Genomic DNA, 12,500 nt, shown 5'->3' with positions numbered 1-12,500 from the left:
GCCCCGGGGCCGACTTGGGGCTTGTTTGGGTGACTTGGACGCGTCTGCTTTTGTTTGGCTTCCCCCCCTCGCCCTCCCGGATGGGATCGGGGCGGCTGCAAACTCCCGCCCGCTCCATCCCGCGGACACGCAGTGGTCGTGGCCCCGGCGGGGCTGAGCCCCGGGCGAGGCAGCACCTTGCCGGCTCGCACGTGCTGGCTCCCGCTCCGGCTCCCATTGTGCAGACCGCGCGGCTCCGGCCAAGTTGGCTCCCTCACCCAGCCCGCGCCCACAGCGCTCGACCTTCGTGGGCTTGCCGAGGCGAGCGCAGGATAGACACTTGAGGGCAAACTTGGACTCTCTCTGTCTCCTGTTTTTTTCTTTTTTGTCTTCCCAGCTGCACAGCCCTGTCTGCTGCTGGGGCATTTAGACACCTCTGTCTCTCTCGTATTCACACCAACACCCCCCCCCCCCCCTTTACACACACACACTCTCCTCCTCCTTTCCCCTTACCTTTGTAAAGCAGAACTGGCTCTTTCCCTTTCTTCTTCCCTGGCACCCCCTCACTCTTCTTTTGAGACAAAATCCATTTAACTTCACACAGACGCTGCTGTTATTTTGGTGGACGTTGAAGTTGGGGGGGGGGGAGGGCGCGAGAGAGCCTCGAAATACATGTTTATGGAGGAGCAATTTGCATTAAAAATATAGACGAATGATTAGATACTTAGGCAGGGAATTTTGATTGTCCCGGAATTACAAGATGTAGTCTGCAAAAGCAGTGGCAGGACCAGGTGAAATGGGATTTTCCTCTTTTCTTTGTACACCTGATTTAAAAAAAAATAGCTGTAATAAGACAAAAAAGCCCCATATTTTTGCTGGCTCTTCTTGCATCAGCAGAAGCCAAATGTTTTGTAATGAAGCTGGGGCCAGAAGTATTTCATACATTAGTATATAATTCTTGTTAATTAGCAATAATTTACCTTAAGAGCATAGAAAATGTTGAGGTTACAGGTTTTATATCTGTACATTTGATCATCTTGTTATTTTCAAGAACTTTGCCTCCTATAAAATTAATTAGGTGAAATGTGGAGGTGTAATCAGCAACCTCTGAATTACCACTTCATTTCCTGGTTTTGATTGTAAATCAGCCCAGTCAGTACAGACTTTAGCAAAGACTGTTTTTGTTTAGGAGTACTTTAAACTGTCTAGTCTGAAAGCACTGCATTCTTCTTCACTGTTAAATAATATCGATACATTCGGAAATAAATCAGGCCAAAGCAAAATCATAGGATTGAGTTCCAGTTAAAGTAGTTCTGGAGACAATACCATTTATTTATTTATTTTTTGTTTTGCTACTTCCAGGTAGTAAACTGAAAGTTACATTTATGGCTTAACACAAAATACCTGGGTTTGAGGCAAGTAGAAAGATAACTGGTAGAATGACTTCTGTATTTGGTCACTTGCTCTGTCCAAATGCAACAAAAAAAGAAAATTGTTGTCTGAAAAAATGACATCTACACAGATATTGCAGAAACATTCTTGTTTTCTTTTCTGTACCAGAAAAGTGCAGATGCCTGTATATTATCTTTTGGTCAGTAAGTTGAGAAGAAAACCCAAGTGATTAAGATGTTGTTTTTATTAATATGAAAGTAACCTTCATATTCCTGTGGCTGACCTTATGTTAAATTAGAAGTAGTACTAGAGGCAAGAAATTATGGAATGTATCACTGTGTCCTAGTTGGAGCTGAGGTACGGTGAGGTAGTGTGCTCTTTCAATATTATTTTACCCAGCACAACTGGGAGCTACTCCAGATCTTCTTCCTCAATATTCTGCCTAGGTAGGGTTGAAATAAGTTTAACCTGAGTTCGCTGGATTTTTGCACTTTATCAAAATCTGTTCCAATATTCTGCAGTCAAATTAAAATCTATTTTTTGATTCTCTGTGGCTTTAAGTTCATTAAATGTGAAATTGGCAGCTCGCTAAAGAAGGTCAGACTGATTAACTGTTTAAGAGTTGTATTCTGTCTCACATTCATTACCTAGCCATGTTTTGAGGTGTTTAATATTTTGTAACGTTAACCTCCTTTTCGCTTTTGTTGTCAGTGTCTGCATTATGTTGCATAGGTACAGAAATACCAACAGTTTTATTTTTTTTTCTTGCAAGGTTATAATGATGGATGTTGCACAAATATTGTCTAGATATTTAAGTACAAAGTAAAAAAAAAAGCAAACAAAAAAAGATATGTCCATCTTGTTATACCATTCACTGGCAATTATGTGCTCAGAAATAGTCTCATAATGAAGCTTTTTGAAGCTCATTCAGAAAATTAGTCAACTTTGAGAACACTAGGCAAGGTATTTCAAGTTTAAAAAAAGCACTTTGTTTAAACTGTTGTTATGAAATGTGGCATTCGCTTGGCCATGCTGATTTTTACATGATGAAGGCCACCAGTACTAACATGTTTAGAATAATGTAGGCATTCCTTTCTTTAGAATGCAAAAAAAAAGGCTTATTTTCTTCAGTGCTCAAGAAGTGTCCTATTTAGCTACCATGTATAAGTAGAATTGTGAGTAAATTTGATATTTCTTTGAATTCTGTGGTGTGGCTGAAAGTTACTTTTTTTTGCAAGAGGAATTATAGTTATGTGAAATACCAATTCACTTGTTTAGAATTTTTGTAGTCTTAAGATGTGTATAGGTTTGCATATATGGAAACAGATTATACATACATGCCTACATACTGTACTGTATATCTGTGCCTCTCATGTAGCTTTGTAATGTGTTTAATGTATTCGTCACATGTACATGCCTAACTCGCATGTTAACATTTTAAATTGCATGACTAAGTCATAGGAGATGTGTGTCTGTGTGAGAGCACACGTACATGTGTATATGTAAATAAAGTATTAGTCCTAAATACATAAACAAATAGTATGTCAGGCAATGAAGAACTATATTAGCTTTTCTTCATGATACCACAGTATTCTCACCAGGTTTTTTTTACAGCTATTATTTACATTTTTGCCCTTAAAATTGTTCATTCAAATTAGACATTTGTCTAAATCCAGGAATACAGATAAGATGGCAGTTTTCATTCCTGCAGTTCTATACATTACAGCTACTTTCTCAAAATATATTCCCCATCACACTGATAAATGCATTTTCTTATTGGAATGATAATGCACCATCTATTCACATTGTACTGGTTTAATTTTTTCAGCATACCAATGTAGTAGGCAATGAATAACATTTATGAATGGGGGTGGGAGGGGGCTCAGTGTGTTTTTTTTAACCCCCCTTCCCCTTCTCTCTACAAGAGCTCTAATGATTCTCCTTTTGTTTCTTAAACTGCAGCCGAACCTCTTGAAGCCATTCTTACTGATGATGAACCTGAGCATGGCACACTGGGAGCTCCAGAAGGGGACCATGACCTCCTTACTTGTGGCCAGTGTCAGATGAACTTCCCATTGGGGGACATTCTTATTTTTATTGAGCACAAACGGAAACAATGCAATGGCAGTCTCTGCTTAGAGAAGGCTGTGGATAAGCCACCTTCACCCTCACCAAGTGAGCTGAAAAAAGCGTCCAATCCTGTGGAGGTTGGCATCCAGGTCACACCAGAGGATGACGATTGTTTATCAACGTCATCTAGAGGAATTTGCCCTAAACAGGAACATATAGCAGGTAAATCAAAGCCAGGAGAAGTATTTGCAAGTTTATTTCCATTTTCAGTTGAAATGTAGTGAGTTCACAGCTGTAAAGTGCTATATCTGTCTTATTGTTCTATTTTCCATGATAGCCTACATGTTAAATGGCTTGCATTTTGGTACAGACTACATACACAAAAAATAATTCTTAGTGACTGAGTAGATGAAGGATCAACAGGCACATGCTATACTTTTGAGTCTTTTTAACTGGGTTTGTTGAGACTGTTTTCTTAATTGTACATATTTATACTGACTATCTCCCAGTGTCTTGCCTATCTTAGTTCCTTATATGCCTGTTTTACACCCTGCTGTGTGATACAGGGAACTAGCTTTAAAGTCTTTTGTAAAGTCAGGGGTGAAAGAGTTAACTGAGCATCAGCTAGCCTTGGATCCATATTGGCTGTCAGCGTATGGACTGTAATTAAACACAGCCCCATGGCAAAGTGACACCACCGACCTTGACTTTAAGATGCCATTTTCGACTGGCCAGGCCAGAGTAGAGAGGGCAGTTGCTGAAGCGCACAGACATGCTTATTCGAAAAGTTTAAGGGCATGTTGGAAATTTCAAAAGGTTGGTTTGACAGGAAAGGCCGCTCTCTGCAGCCTGCCTCCTCAGCCAAATGATAAATGCTTCTCTGTGCTCTCTCTTGTCTCTGATGTGGTTTTGACAGATGTATCTTGATTTTGTTTGTGGTTTATACAACCACATGTCACCCGTACAAATGTCCAAGACAGAGTTCTGTTTTGTGCAACAAACACTGTAGAGATGTAATTAAAAAAAAAGTAAGGACTGTTATTTCCTATGATAATTTTTAAATGGCAAAATATTAAACGTGAAAAATTTCTCAACAGTTGAGGTTGAAAACAGAATTTAATACAAGAAACAATATCATAGGAACACTGCAAGGTTCTGAATGCATAGTCAGTTTTGAAAATCCTTATAGCAAACTAGAACATTACCCATTGGTATCTCACTTTAAATTATGCTTACAGTATCATGATTATACTGTAGAATTTCAAAATCACCAAAAGCCTGATCTAGTTTTATAGAAATATCAGTTAGGATAAGGCATTACTTGTATCTCTATTTTAATAGCTTAAGGGACAGTTCAGTATTAGCAGAAGAATTGTAGATAATCACATGATACAGTGGGTCTTGTCTTTTACTTTGGCCAGAAAGTTAAACCATAATAGGTCACTAGGCACTGTGGGATTCAATAAGATATTTCTTTCCCCCAACCAATCATTAAAATTACACTTGGCATTTGTATTTTTGAAGGCTCTGCAGTAGTAGCGTGCACACACGCACATGTGTATGCACACACAGATATACATACATACATGCATTCAAAGAAATAAAGGGTCAATTACTAGTGAGCTACGTTTTGAAAGATGGTTAAAGAACAATTCCAGCACATTCAGCTTCTGTGACATATAGGTTAAAAATTTTTATTTCCAGAGTAGTATATGGCAATGACCATTTCCATGTGCTGTCTGTGATTTGAAGGAAAATGAACAGAAGTGTAGGGCATGATTAATGAAGCAGGAGCCTAGCGGAAGGGATTTGTAGTCTTCAGAGATCTGAAGCCATGCTAAATTACCAAATATGGAGTAACACTTGTGTGATGTAACATCGTATTTACATATTGAACTGCTCTGTTTAAAAGACAAAACACAGTATCTGTCAAGCAAGAATTAAAACCACACTTCTTGCCATGGTCCCAAATAGGTCATTCAGTCTAAGATACAGCCACACTGAGGAGCTGTGCATGAGGGTTAATTCTTTAGTTTTGGATTTTATTATCACAGTTGTTCGACTTTGTGGACCCTCGGGCCAAATTCTGCCTGCCTTAGTCATGTAACTAGGGCAGTCAGCATGAGCAAAGTGAGCAGGCTCTGGCTCTGGCAAATAGAAGGGTGTTATTAATTAGAGGAATGACATGTGTTTAACAGTCTCCTGTTTTTTCTATATGGTTTGGTAGGCTAAGGAGTAAGTTCAGAATACTGTATGTACAGTATACAAGAGACATAAGATAACTGGGGGTCTGATCCTGCAAATCCTTCCAAGTAGTCTGTACTTACACAGCTAGGCCTTACTCACAAGAGGAGGCTCATTAAATTCCATGGGATTACTGATATGGGCAAAAGATTATTTTTGTGACGAAAAGGTTGCAAGATTCGGCTCTAATTATTTTCCTTCTACTGTACAGATAGTTTTCTGTGTGATTTTGTTTAAGCCTTATACATGTCAGAGGTCCAGGACTGTCTATATTTCTTGCACATTCAGAGCTCCTGCTGAAGTCAGTGGGAGTTTTGGGTATGCAAGGAATGTAAGATCAGTTCCTAATTGTTTTCAGAGGAAAAACATATAGAAGCTCTCCAGTGGGTGCACAAGTGAAGTGACTCAGGTGAGATAAACCTTTCATGCACTGATAATTATGAGGTCTTATAATGTTCCTCTCATTTTATTTAATCTCATTTTTCCACGCTGGAATTAGTTAGTCAGGAGACAGTTTTGTCATATCATAAAGTAATGTGTCAATAGCTGGAATTATCACTTCTAATAACTCACACCAGTGAATTCCCAGTGTCCGGCAGTGAAATTAGCAGTCAGGGTCATTGAATAAGTTGTGGAGATCAGGTACTTTGAAGGTCCCTGAAGTGAAGCTCAGGCATTTGTTAATTCCAGTATTTTGTATCTGCTTTTCTTTACCAAAATGGAAAGGAAAATAAATAGACATAATAATGCAAAATATATCCGAACACATAATTTAAAATACTAAGGACGCTGCTTTACGAAAAATGTACAGGAGATGGCTGAATTGATGCCTTATACATATATAGAAAATATATTTAATCATAATGTAAAAAGTCAGTTAACTGTTTTATAGAAGGAGATGTTATAAGTTAGGTGTGGATACAGTATATGCTCTGTGTGCCATTTTGTAGTCAATAAGCTGGTGCATAACAGTAAAAGAACATCTTCATAAGATAAGTAATGCTTAGGGATCAGTGCATCCAGAGACAAGAAATAAAGCGTTGAATCATTCTCATCTATCTTGAAACAATCTAGGCTTCTCTTCTTCCTAACCCTTTTTCAGAGATAAGAATAATATTAATAGTTTGTTTGCATATGTATGTTTTCATATATGTAAAACATAATCACAGATGTGCATACGCGTGTGTGTGCTCGCACACAGCCTTGACGATATAAAAAAAATTGACTGATGTTGATCCAGTGCTATGGCAGAAATGTCATAAATTTAACTGAAAATTAATAGGATATGTTGTGTGGGTCCAATGAGGCAGCTTTCATCAATATGTATGTCAAACACTCACCACCAGATACCAGCAGTCTGTGATTTGCAGTGAGTGCTATGGCAGGGGTTTAGTTATCCAGTCTTATATTTTACAATGGGGGAAAATATTAACTGAAGTATCTCAAGATCAGTGAATGTAAAATTGCTGTTCACTTATTGAAAAGGCTAAAGAAATATTTATAGCACACCAGTGTCAGGTTTTGGTGTTTTGTTTGTTGAATATATAAACCTGTATAAATTAATGAAAGATTATTATTTTGGGTGGAAAAGGAACTTATAAATTATGTCAGTCCAGCTGGACCTCCTTAGAATGTAACATACATTCACATTTACTTAGAGGCTTGTATATCCTTGAGTACAGTATCTACTGTACAAAGAAAGAAAGAGGAGGTCACTTTTACTGCCTGTATATTTCCCCCTCCATGCCTGTTATGTTTAAATAACATGAGGAAATTAAATTTAGGAAATACTTTTACAATTAATACTTGAATGGAAAATGGACGTAGTGTGCTATTAAATTATAAATCAGGTATGTTAACTGTTACTGTTCACAAAAAGGAATTTTTTTGACTAATCTGTGTACCACAGACATTCTCTTGGTGCACTGTTAGCAGGGACTGATATAAGTCCGCCGTGCGTAAACTGTAATTCCTTATTATTATTATTTTGCCTTGTTTCAGATAAAAACGATAGAATCTGAACTAAATAGCTGGTATTGTAGCTATACAATGAGCTAGAAAAAGCTTAACTGTGTTTGTGCATTAAAAAAAGAAAAGGAAAAAAAAACCCTTTGACTAAATATTACCTTTAATTGTTCAGTGCAAAAGTTGCTAATGGTGCACACGGGGATTGGCAAGAGGGAAAATTTGTGAGGTCACTATGCAGAGACTCATGCTTGTGAGAATTTTAGTCCTGCATACAAGCTGTATTTGTAAATAAGACAGAGAAAGGTTGTGAACTGGCAGCTTGGATGTTTTGTCAAAGTACAATGTCAGAGAAACTCTTTCTAAGACAAATTGTAAATAGAACTGTCACAACGATTGCATGATTGAGCTACAGAAGTGTCTTTCAATTGTTGGCATTGTCAGAGGACTTTTGAAAGCTTAATTAAACACAGTGGCCTGTACGGCTGCAAAATTCACTTCTGGGGGGGCGGGGAGGAATATTAAAATGGAAGAGATCCGAAAGTTGTTCAGATTTGCTTTTTCAGGGACACACAAAAAATTCAACTGTGTGCATTTTCCTTGTTGGGTTTTACAAATAACAGTTTTGAAGAAACAGCCACGTGATATGAAGATCATCCTTTGCATGAAGTGGAGATTGTTCTCATTTTTCTATTCTCTGCTTTTACAGGCAGTTAATACAATTTTTTTTTTTTTTTTTTTTTTTTTTTTTTTTACTGGAAATACAAATATGTGTTCACGTCAAGGGCAGAAGCAAAGTGTAGAAAGTTTTCTTTTGATTTGGCATGATTATTCCAGGAAACAATGACATGTGGTGAAAGTCCTTTAATCACCTCATTGCTGTCTCCTGCCAATCATATATTTTTGTTTAGAGGGTTAGAAATATGTTTTGCATTCTTTCCTCTATTACTTGTGACATTTTATTGTAAAGCTCACCATGGGCTCAAATGTAGTTGGATACAAAATGTTGGGGTGGAAGTCAGGTTAGCAAACATTTAGGATTAGCCTAGGTATGAAAAGGTGCCTATTAATATTATGCCTGACAACCTTTGAAAATAATTTACTCAATAAACATAAGGTCCTGTGTTGCTAGGCTAACTGATAAAGATTGAGTTATGGGAGGTGTGGCAGACAAGGGGGGTGGTAGAAATGAAGCACTTTAAAATAGGGAGTTTTTTTTTTACCTAAAGATTTCCACAATTTTTTTATTTAGAAGAGAAGGAAACCTTTTGGCATTATACCATTTTGTACATATAACTCTGAGAATTTGAATTTCCTTTTTAATTCATGCAGTAAAGACAATTAAGGAGACTTGGGACTGTCAGACAACGCAAATTCAGTCTCCGTTTGACTGTCTTTCTACAGCCCCCTTCCTCAGTGCCTTAATATATAAAAAAATGTTGACAAAATTAATTTCAAACTTTGGTCTGTTTTTGTATCCAGTAGTACCAGCTTTTTGCAATAAAAGGCATTTAGCATCAAGCTGGACATGGCCTGGCACTTTGCCACTTTTTTAGCATGAGATCTAATCACTAAGGATCTTTAGTACCTTTCTGCTTGTTCAGATTTCATTTGGGTCATGGCTATGTCAGCAATGTTGTTATTACAAGGAGTTTTTATTTTTAACTTGGTACACATTTTCAATACAGTTTTCCATCTAGGAGGTCTTTATTTTATGTGTCAATTTGAAGGATATTGCAGGCATTCATAAAATATATCCAGACCATATATTTTAATACATTAAGACTTGTATTGCTATTTCTAGCATGGCTGTAAAATTCACTGATTTTTTTTTTTCTAGACAAACAAGCATGTTTAATCTGAACTTGCACAAATTACATTGGACCCAATCCTGTTGCTACTGATAGGACGGGTCCTGGGATAGGGCCCATAGTGCTCACTTTCAATAACTTAGTGGTTGGGATTTGTATATCATTTTTTACATAATTGGCTACTTAATTTATTCCCAAACTTTATTATTGTTACTAGTATTCATTACAAAATGAATTTCCTCTGAAATAGTTTATGTCCAGTCCCAACCATGCCAAGATTTACTCATACACTTATTTTTATGCAGGTGAGTAATCAAGCTGAAGTCAATGGCTTTCCTCATATGCATAAAGTTACAGCTGTGGTTAAATACAGAGTTAGGGCCTGAGATGGCAACTCATAACATATACCCAGACCAAAGCAAAGTAACCCCCATTATTAAAGCCAGGCTGCTTTAATACCAAACCCATTTTGAAGCCTGGTTAACACAGCATCCTGTATTTCTAATCAGTTTTAGTATGCAGCATATTCTGTATTAGGTTCACTGAGTTTGTTTCCCAACCTTTATTGGCCAGCTGTAGTTGCTGTGCATTTTAAAAATATTTCAGAGAGGCTTTTTGCTGTTCTTACAGGGTTAGTAACTTGGTGTCTTTTCCTCAGCTCATTCGTCATTCTGAGATGGCATTGAGTTAGGTTGGCAAGGGAAAGGTTTGAGGTGTGGGGTGTGGTGAGGTCAGCCCTGATCCCAGCAGGGAATTTGTGTTCTTCATTTGCTTTTACAATAGGAGCACAGTTACTGTACCTTGGAGCAGCTCTCAGGTGTGAGCTCAGATGGGCGCATGTAAATGTCCTGTCAGATGCAACACAGGAATATTAATGTTTCCTCACTACCACACTATAATAAAGCTGTACACAGCAAGCTTAATATGCAGCTAGTCTGGGGAATTGTATAAAACTTAGATAGCCTAGTGTGAGTGACAGCGGTGGAAAAATGTTCAATATGCCACAGTTTCCATTCTTGTTTTCCTTTGATCTAAGACAAAATGAAAACATCCACTTCTTTCTCTCCTCATTTCATATAGTTGTTTTTTTCCTTTCTGAAAAAATGCATATACGACCTAGCAGAATTATTTGGAACATATTAATGTCAATCACTTGAGTATTTTATTAGCAAATTATTAGCGTGCATCGATTTTTAATACTTAAATGTTGATTTTCCTGTTTTTTGCATCTATATATGATTGAAACTAACAAAATACAGTTAACATATGTAGTAAACCACAGTGTCTCTTACCCCCCACTGCAAGAACAAGTCTTGCTTGAAATCCAGAGTAACTGGGTTAGTATTCACACAGGTTTAATTTGTACATTCTTGGAGGTTCACAATTTAAACTCTATTAAAATGTATATTCCTCAGCTCAGGGATGTTAGAGGTTTTTTAATAATGTGTTCATTTAACAGAATCAACAGCTGTCAGAACCAGTTGTAGTAAATCCACAAAATGTACAAAGAAAAATACACACGTTTCCTGAAACAAAATACTTGAAACAAATTGGCTGCCAAAAAGCTGTTGAATTCTAAGTTTGCAGACAGTGCATGAAAGTGTTTCTTCTTTCTGCTCTCTCTGGAGATCTCTGTAAGCTTATCTGATGCAATTCTGTTGGAAGTTTTACCTGAACAGGTTGCTGTAAAACAACACCTTTCCATATTTGATGGGTACATATAAACCAATTTAGGCTTGGGTTTTTTTTTCTTACTTAACTGATAATATATCAAGGTTTTAGACACACACACACACACACACACACACACACACCTCAAGGAGATAAGCTTAAGCTTCCTCTGAAATAACTGAGGACTTCACTGCTAAACTGTGCCCTTACAGGTAGGCATTGTCAGTGTATTATTTAGGTCTGAATCAGTTTCAGTCATTGAATTCACACTGGAATACTTGAACATGTATGTTGATAAAGAGATACCTGGGGAAATTTGGTCAGTCAAAAACAACGAGTTTTTGTTTGTGTCCTTCCTTCCTGTTTACATAAAAGCTGAACAATTACATCTACAATTGTATCTGAGCTTTAGACAGAAACCACTTTTCTGATAAAAACCTCTGCCTATATCAGGAATAGAATTATTGTGAAAGGACAGAGACCTGAAGAACATTGTTGCTTTTTTGTTATTATTCTTCCTTCTTTTAATAAACAGAAGTTGTACCATCTTATCCCTCAAAAAGCAAGGAGTCCAATTTTACATTCATCACTTAATTGATTTAGTGAACAATTAAATACAAAATGCAAGCTGAAAAAAATAAAAATGCTGCAAAAATCATAGCAATTAATTTGCCATCAAATATTACCTGGCCACACCATCAACCTCACAGTTAGGCATCAGACATTGTATGAACCATGTTGTATTTTGGTCACTGAATTTATTTCTTGGGAAAAAAAATCAACTAGGTCATTGCTCTTCAACCCGTTTTTGTAAAGTGTACATTTACTGTTTGGGTGTAATCAGTGACTTGAAATCATTTATTATTGTTGCTGATTTTTTTAATAGCCTTATTCAAAAGAAACACATTATTGTGTGTCTTCATTTTCTGCGAACAAATTAAAAGTTGTGTTGTCTGCATTTTAAAAAAGAATGTTACCTCCTAAAGAATTATTTAATGGTTGTATTATTTTGTAATAAATGTAAACTGTCCTATGTTAAATTTGTGTTGTTAGAAAAAATCAATAAGGAAAAATTAAATTCTGATAAAGATACTCTTGGATCTTTGAAAACAACTGCTGTCCTTTTAACTAAAACATTTGAGGAGCTTCAAAGACTGTGTATTTCTTCTGATCTTAGAGCTGTGTGACTGGTAGCAGAAAAAAAAATCTTATTCTACATACAAGTGGATTGCTTAACAAGTCAGCACAGACACATACTTGTTTGTACAATAGAGATAAAAATTCCTGTATAAAAATAATTCAGTTGCTGACAGCAGGCATTGTACTAGGGCTGCCTCTTTTGTGTTGGCCGAGGGTCAGGGATCACGA

At 37.0% G+C, this 12,500-nt stretch overlaps 1 protein-coding gene across 8 annotated transcripts in view; it reads left to right on the top strand.

Moving 5' to 3' along the window:
- BCL11A (BCL11 transcription factor A) overlaps positions 1–12,500 on the top strand; it is a 108,889-nt gene that overhangs the window by 3,260 nt on the left and 93,129 nt on the right. For 7 of the 8 annotated variants that reach the window (XM_059719541.1, XM_059719537.1, XM_059719542.1 and 4 more), the window contains exon 2: positions 3,334–3,663. In XM_059719541.1, coding sequence (XP_059575524.1) covers positions 3,334–3,663 — 330 coding nt within the window. Of the gene's footprint in view, positions 1–3,333; positions 3,664–12,500 lie in introns of those variants that run through there. The other variant, XM_019500773.2, reaches the window with a different exon arrangement.

This window comes from Alligator mississippiensis, chromosome 1 (assembly GCF_030867095.1).
Source record: "Alligator mississippiensis isolate rAllMis1 chromosome 1, rAllMis1, whole genome shotgun sequence".
Classification (NCBI taxonomy): domain Eukaryota; kingdom Metazoa; phylum Chordata; order Crocodylia; family Alligatoridae; genus Alligator; species Alligator mississippiensis.
The sequence above is the reverse complement of the archived record's forward strand: the minus strand, read 5'-3'. Positions and strand labels throughout refer to the sequence as shown.